Source organism: Aphanomyces astaci (genome assembly GCF_000520075.1).
Source record: "Aphanomyces astaci strain APO3 unplaced genomic scaffold supercont1.28, whole genome shotgun sequence".
In the NCBI taxonomy this organism is placed as follows: Eukaryota; Oomycota; class Saprolegniomycetes; order Saprolegniales; family Verrucalvaceae; genus Aphanomyces; species Aphanomyces astaci.
Window position 1 is genome coordinate 412322 of NW_009798291.1, and position 7172 is coordinate 419493.

The 7172-nt window shown below is 46.6% G+C and overlaps 2 protein-coding genes and 1 pseudogene across 3 annotated transcripts; 1 reads left to right on the top strand and 2 right to left on the bottom strand.

Moving 5' to 3' along the window:
• Positions 1-411: 411 nt before the first annotated feature.
• On the bottom strand, positions 412-1002 carry H257_10466 (hypothetical protein; the record flags this gene model as incomplete). The annotated part of the gene is made up of 1 exon (XM_009837029.1): positions 412-1002. The coding sequence occupies one exon, from the start codon at positions 1000-1002 to the stop codon at positions 412-414; it is 591 nt and encodes a 196-aa protein (XP_009835331.1).
• H257_10467 (hypothetical protein) lies at positions 1003-1794 on the bottom strand (the record flags this gene model as incomplete). Its single annotated transcript, XM_009837030.1, has 3 exons — positions 1003-1329; positions 1374-1415; positions 1573-1794. 3 exons carry the CDS (start codon positions 1792-1794, stop codon positions 1003-1005), a joined length of 591 nt encoding a protein of 196 aa, XP_009835332.1.
• A 4299-nt stretch (positions 1795-6093) lies between these two features.
• Positions 6094-6165, top strand: H257_10468 (annotated as a pseudogene). The gene has a single exon. The product of its transcript is annotated as a tRNA-OTHER (tRNA).
• Positions 6166-7172: the final 1007 nt, after the last annotated feature.

Here is a 7172-nt window from a genome sequence, read left to right on the forward strand (position 1 = left end):
TTCGACTATGGAGTAGATAGGCATAGTGTGATGAGCATTGAAAGCTGACCTTGGGAAGGACACTCGATGGCAGCTACAGTACTATAAGTGGAGTCCATTTGCCTGTTTCATTGGTGCCACCACGTTAGAATTGACAATGGACGTTCGATTTAGATTTTTCGACTCAAGTAACCTGCGATCTGTAGATTTTACTTAGTCGTGTTTGAAGTTATCAAATGCTCGAATAGTAGCGCTGCACCATTTTAACCATGAACTCAGTGAGTTATTCTTACAGTTAAATACTACCTCTGTTCCGAAATAAATCAAACAATCGCAAAACTTGACGTTCGGAAATAAATCAAACAAATTTTGACGCAGAGCTGTCAAAAAAATATTTATAATTAAGTATGCAAGAAAGTGTATTTAATTATGTCACAATCCCATGTCCTCAAGCAGGTTGCAAATTTCCGCCATTTCCAAGGCCTCCGCAATTTCTTGCGATAGGACTCGGAGTCTCTTGTCGATGTCTTCTTCACCAAGTCGGGTGCAGCCGTCATTGAACACAGTAGGGTCGCATGCGACAGTCTCGGGCAGCTTTCCGGCTAAGGCCAACTTCTTCTTTCCCATGTGTGGGATCTTGTAGTTGTTGTCACCGGCAGCCTTGATCACTTCTTGTAGGCACGACTGCAGCGTCATGAAGTTGCTGTCCGGCGTCTCCATGCTGACTTCGTTCCACGTAGCCTCTGTGGCGGCCACAACGTCTTGCACCGTCCGACAGTTGTGACGCTCTTGTAGGGTCTGAATGGCGCGGAAGAATACTAGATCCAACACATTCATGTCGGGTGAGTTCGGTGGTTGGCACACAATCTCCATGTCCCACGCATCGGCCTTGCACGCTGCAGCCACAGTTGGGTCCTTGGCGGACACATGCGGTCTCGCGTTGTCTTGTTGGATGTTCACGCACTTCGTTTCTCCAGCCGGCCATTTCGCTCGGATTGCTGGAATCACGTTGTCGACGAGCATTTAACGGTACGCTGTCTTGTCGACGTTCTTCGTCTTCAACTCCATCGTGCCTGCAGGACGATTGCGACTGGAGCGCATTGCAGGAGCCATCTCGGTGAAGTGCCATGTCCTGAGCTTCCCGTCGAACCACTCGCCGGTGTTGTTGTTCCACCGCGGACGCGCCACAGCCGACAAAATCATCACCTTCGTGATGAAGCGTTTGGACTTGCACTTCCGATGAGGCGGCTTCTCCCCAGGAGCCAAGTAGAACATGCGCTTGATGCGCGTCATGTAGAACCACTTCTCATCGATGTGGACGGTGTCCATCAGGTTCTTGAAGTGCAGCGACTAGCCGCCGATGACGTGGTCGAGAGCCCACTTCAGACGCGCACCTTGTTGGCATCCGTCAGCGCGGGCTTGACGTAGCTGGAGTACTAGACGATGGCGCCACGCTTGTAGTACGCGTGGAGGGTTGTCGTGGGGATGCCAAGTCCAGCGGCGACGGCGCACGATCATTGTGCGTGAGGTTTTTGGCAGCTCCTTAAGTCGAGAAGAAATGTCATCATATTTCAATTTACGTCCACACTTAACCTTTTGTAACGCTACGCTTTCGCAGATGCGCTGGACATTGTTCAAGTCGACCTGTGCGCGTAGCCAGATCAAGCGTATCGTGGAGCGAGTGACGCCGAACTTCCCAGCGACAAACTGAAACGAGCCGTGAGGCAATTTGCCTTCCCGAAGGCACACCAGGAGCAGGTGGAGAACGCTTTGGCGCTGGTCGTTGTTTAAGTTGGCTTTCGGTGACGCGCGCATATTTCAAACTGAGCTGTTGATCTCGAGTCAATCATACGGATACACTGGTATTATACGTAACCGGCTATCCGGATAACGATTTAATATGAAACAATCTATTAAATATTCAAACGTGACGGCCATATATGATTGGTGGAATTTTGGTGGGAAAGCACTGCGATTGGATTCGTTGTTGTCACCTCTATCCGGACATGTTTGTAGATTCAAGCATTTTTTGTGTTGCTCTTCATTTTCCATTTTTTCTGATTGTTTGATTTATTTCCGAACAGAGGTAGTAGAAATGCACACACAGGCAGGTTTGTGTGCTAGTTTCTATTGGTGCTGTCAAGTTCTCGAATAGTAGCGCTGCACCATTTTAACCATGAACTCAGTGAGTTCTTCTTACAGTTAAATAGAAATGCACACACAGGCAGGTTTGTGTGCTAGTTTCTATTGGTGCTGTCCAGCAGTTCACAGTCAAAGTTATCCTAAAGTTGCACTAGTAGTTGCGTAAGAGGTCTCAGAATTGTACTGTAGCCATCGAATTTGACTACATGTACAGTGGGTGTCAAAAGTCATCATACTGTACCCCGCCCGAACAATTCGATCCTTAAATTTAAGAAAATATTGTAAGCATAATGTGCCAAGGCAGATTTTCGAGGCGAATTCACAGTCAATGGATTCATTCGTAGATGTTTAACGTTTGATTCCACGTACACAGGATAAACACAGGGTTTAGCAGGAGTCAGAATCCTTTAACCCTGCTTCAAAGTATACAAACGTCAAGATTAAATATGCGTTAAATAGGTTATTCATGGGTGAGGCTTCGGAGAAGGCTCCTATCTAGGAACACAATTCTATTGCACTGTATACTATATTAATAGTACCACTTACGATTTGGGTACAGTCTCCTCGGGTACTCACCATTTTTTTAGCAATTTCTGCATAGAAGTACGTACTACAGTAGCACAATGTGCTGCTGGAGCATCAAAATCAATTTCGGTTGGCTAAAACGATTCAGGTTGCCAAGGTGCTCTAATCAAGCCAAGCAAATTCGACATGAAGGCAAGTTGATATGATTTGAGGAGTGATTGGTAGTTTAGTGATAGTCAAAGTCCCAAAGGAGAGGTAGTATGTGCATTTTACTCATAGTTTCATCAAGTGAAACCCGGATTGGCGCATGTAATGGATGTCGCACCCATAGGAAGGCAGAAAAGGCAGAATGGTCTGCATCATATTAGGCGATTTGTTCTAGGGCGAGGTCGCCACACCAGTGCCACTCAAGGATCTTGAATTTCAACTCAACAACAAGAGACACCAACTGCTTACCACTATGCGTTGAGTTATTTTCGCCACAAGTGCGCGCTGGCACATCATCGAAAAGGAGTCCTGCCTCTTCGACGAGTCGCGCATGATACTCGTCTACCTGTGGCTTCCGTTTGTTTACGTGTAATCGAAATCTGGTGCTTACCTTTTGCTTCGAACGAAAACAAGGCGAAATTAAAATGCACAGCAATGGTGTTGGTCAGGTTGATCCTGTTCTGCACTATTGAGCACGCCTTGGGAGTCACGAATGTGTCACGTGACCTCCTGCGTCGATGGGGTTCAGGTTAGGCGAATCACCGTGTTCAAATCGTTCACTTGACGATTCATGTGGTATTGCAATTGCAAGACGAGTGGCCGACACCTACTACGATCAGCGATTCCAAAGTTATATTGACGACACCACAGGGTGCGCCTCGAAACTTTCAAGTAAAGAAGATACATTCTCTACGACAAGTATGTCCTATGGTCCATGTGCAAGTCATGAGTATGGTTCCCGTGCAAGTACGCAAGCGACACTGTGAACTAATTGTGTCTTGGGTATAGGAAAGTCTAGTATGGACGTAGTGGTTCTTGATTGTCGAGCGAAACGCAATACTTGTGAAGAATGGTGACAATCACTTGGACATACCAAAGCATGCGTTTCAACAGCTAGTGACAAGGGCGCAGACACATGAAAACTAGCACATGGTGTATGTGATTGTGACACCTTGTGCTACTACCAGCACCTTTTTATTTCATCAACACTCTCATATTTGGACTAAACGGAGGTGTTCTCACTGATGCTCTCGGAGGACGTATTTGCCACTCTCGATCTAATCATCTGAATGCGCACTTGCGTATACGCACGCTAGAATTCGAGATTTGCTGGAGTATGAGGCGAATCTCTGCTTAGGAAAGATCACAATACGTCCTTTTTCTAGTCTTTATTATTTTTTCGCATGCAATATCTACTATTTTATTTTTATGGGGTTTCTCGTTGTTTTCACGTATCGAAGCTGTGTTGAACTCTTCGTGCACCAGCCAGAAGATCTTGTAGTCGACGTTGGATTCCATGTGGACAGTCCCAGCTAGGTAAGCCTGGAAGCTCGCATGCATGTGTTCATGCTCTCGCTGGGATCATACCTCTTTCCAGCTGTAGACTTCAAAAACGATGCTTCAGCGTCCAAGTACTTGTCAATTGCAGGCTGAAAAAGCTTGGGCAATTCCACAGGCCACAGTGTAGACCTCGAGTGCAGGAGGGCTTGACGAACCAAGTGCAGGGAGCTGACCACAGCATTACAATATGGGCTCTTTCGGAAGGACGCCTTCTGAGCGACGTGGTTTTTCGAAGGCTGTTGAGGGAGGATCGAGCCCTTCATACTTGGTATCCACATCCTCACATGACTTGCATGAGGTCTGAAGGAGGTCTAGGGGTAATTCATTGGACACAATATCATCAGAGTACTTCACACCATCGCTTCATAGTTGGGATCGGCCTGCAATCTGGCCTCGAACTCGGACGTGGACCATGGAGCGTCATAAACCCAAGCAAGCAGGTACAAGAAAGTGTCCCTCGACCTTGGGTCTCAACCATTGGACAGCTTCGGAAACCGGCGCAAACTAGAATTTGCGCCTGCACTGGCTCAAAATAATCCGGACAAACCATGAATAAAATTTCACCCACACAAAGAATGGTTCACAGAAACCGGCGTATATATCAACATATCATTGGCTAGAAATCAGTGGCTTCCAAAAGTAAAACACTAATCCTTGTTATCATTGTTGATTCTTATGGGACCAAAGGAAGAGGCAAAGGATGGAGCTCTCCTGAGACTGGAATGTTACTGGACTGCATTGAGAAACATTCCATCTCGTTACCGCCCGATGCGTTTCACGACCTCCTCCGAGTATTCTCGAAACACTACACATGCAAGTCCGGCAACGGAAAGTCAGGGTGACCGCCAAAGCTTATGTACTGTACAAGCACCAAGCTTTGGACTGTCTTGCATTTTTACACTCGGTCTGCACTTCTTCCCAGTGGTTTCCACCGAGGGGCATCGCAATGAACGCGCATTCCCCCAGTGATGCATATATCGTCATCCATGGACTTTCGTTTGGTTGAACAAGAATATCCTGGGTAAGGTAATGTCGATATTTCAATGACATCCTTGCGCGGTACATACGGATGTACGGATGTTGTCGGGTGTGTTAACGCCCTCATCGTCGTCGTCCAGCAGCTCCAGCCACAACCACCAGCGCTTCATCACACCCTTAGTTGATCACACATAATTTGTATATATACCCGAAAATTATAGTCCAGGTGATGCGGCTCAAATTTCATGAGGCTCATTTCTGACCTCACCCAATTTTGCGCCGCCTTTGAATTTTAAATCTGGATGATTTTGGTGGCGCAATTTATAGTTTGCGCCGGTTTCCAAAGCCGTCCATTCCAAAGTACGCCTTGACATGGACGAATAGCCCACCAACCTTTCTCGCTCGACCGGTAGTCTTGTCAAAACCGACAACGGCGTTGATGAATGCCTCGATGCTTTGATCTAACAGAGTTGCGGACGCTATATTGTCGTTCATCGCACGTTGCTGTATGGTTGCTTTGTGAGGCATGTACTTGAGTTACTCTACATCAAACAGCAATTTGATGTGGACGCCTCTTGCCAAATACGCCAAAGTGATTGTGCCGTCCATGTTTGGCGTGATGGTGACGAAAAGCCTTGGCTGGCCAAAGCGATCGGCAGTGGCAAAGGCTTCTCGGCGATTCATTCAATTACCCGCATTGCTACCCCTCACAAATGACGAGCTGCATTCAACGGACTGGAAACGAGCATCCACGGCCTTGTTCACAAACTTGTTCTTTGATATACGACCAAATCGACGCGAATTTTAAATCCCCCGATGACTGTACTTTTTACATTTTATCATTTACGAGTTGCAGTACAGCATTGAAGGTTGAGCTTGTCCTACAATTCTACTACCCGTATCACGACCAGCTTGAGGGGAGGGAAAATAGCTCAGTGGTAGAGCATCGGTTTCTTAAACTCAAAGGCGTGGGTTCGATCTCCGGCTTCCCCGGATTATTTCCGCAAGGATTTACATGTATCTGTCCTTCCCCGGGGGATTCCGGATAACAAGGGCTGTGTACGAAGACCAGGACCGAACTTCGAAGAAGATCGGTTGAAGCACGAGGAATAGCGCGTTATAATTGGCGAAGCGGCTCCACAACATGTGGTTCTAGTATCGGCCCTGGCGGTGGAATGTCTTAAAAAATGATAATCCAAACTCAATTATCCGCCAGCTCGATGAAGCTGGATTCAAATCGGAGACTCACAAACGTTAATTCTCACTAGTAGTGGTGATAAATTGACGATCCCGCTGTTTATGCGGTCGTCAGGGTGGCTGCATGGTCAACCTTCGTCCCAATCATCGTTTATCCCTATTAACTAAATGCCCCAAATAGTCCAGAAATAGATATTTAACCGGTATTTTACATGGGCTCATGGATATTTGACCATAGGGGTGGCCGCTGAGATGTATCTTGATTATTGTATGTGGCTCTTAGCCGTATATAATATCCGGAGGCAGTTGGGACCTTTAACAGTGATAAAACGCATGAAATCGGTATTTTACGTATTTAGTTTTTGGGTATACTGTTAACTATTTTGAAGGACATTATATTAATTGACTTGTTAATGGAATTCGCAAGGTGAGCCACCTTGCTCCTTTTTAATATCCAATCAGAGTCCATCACACCTTGCTTCTTACACACGATTGGCTATAATACTGGTAGAAGAGGTTACAATTTTGAACTGTTTGGACACTTGAATTTTGTAGAGCTTTGTGTGATGCAGCTCCGGAGAATTGTGCACTGATGAGTTCACTCCGACTATATCCAATGTGGTTCTCCCCTTACAGCTAACATTATGTTGTGCGCTCGGTTGGATCGCAATGTCGTGGTGGCCCTGGTTGGCCAACGCGGTGGCGCAAGAGGTCTCATCGCAAACGCAAAGTGCTAAAGCCGCCACTTCAGCACTTGCGATGGGTGCCACCAAGACGTCTTGCGTCACCGCCTGCGCAACCAC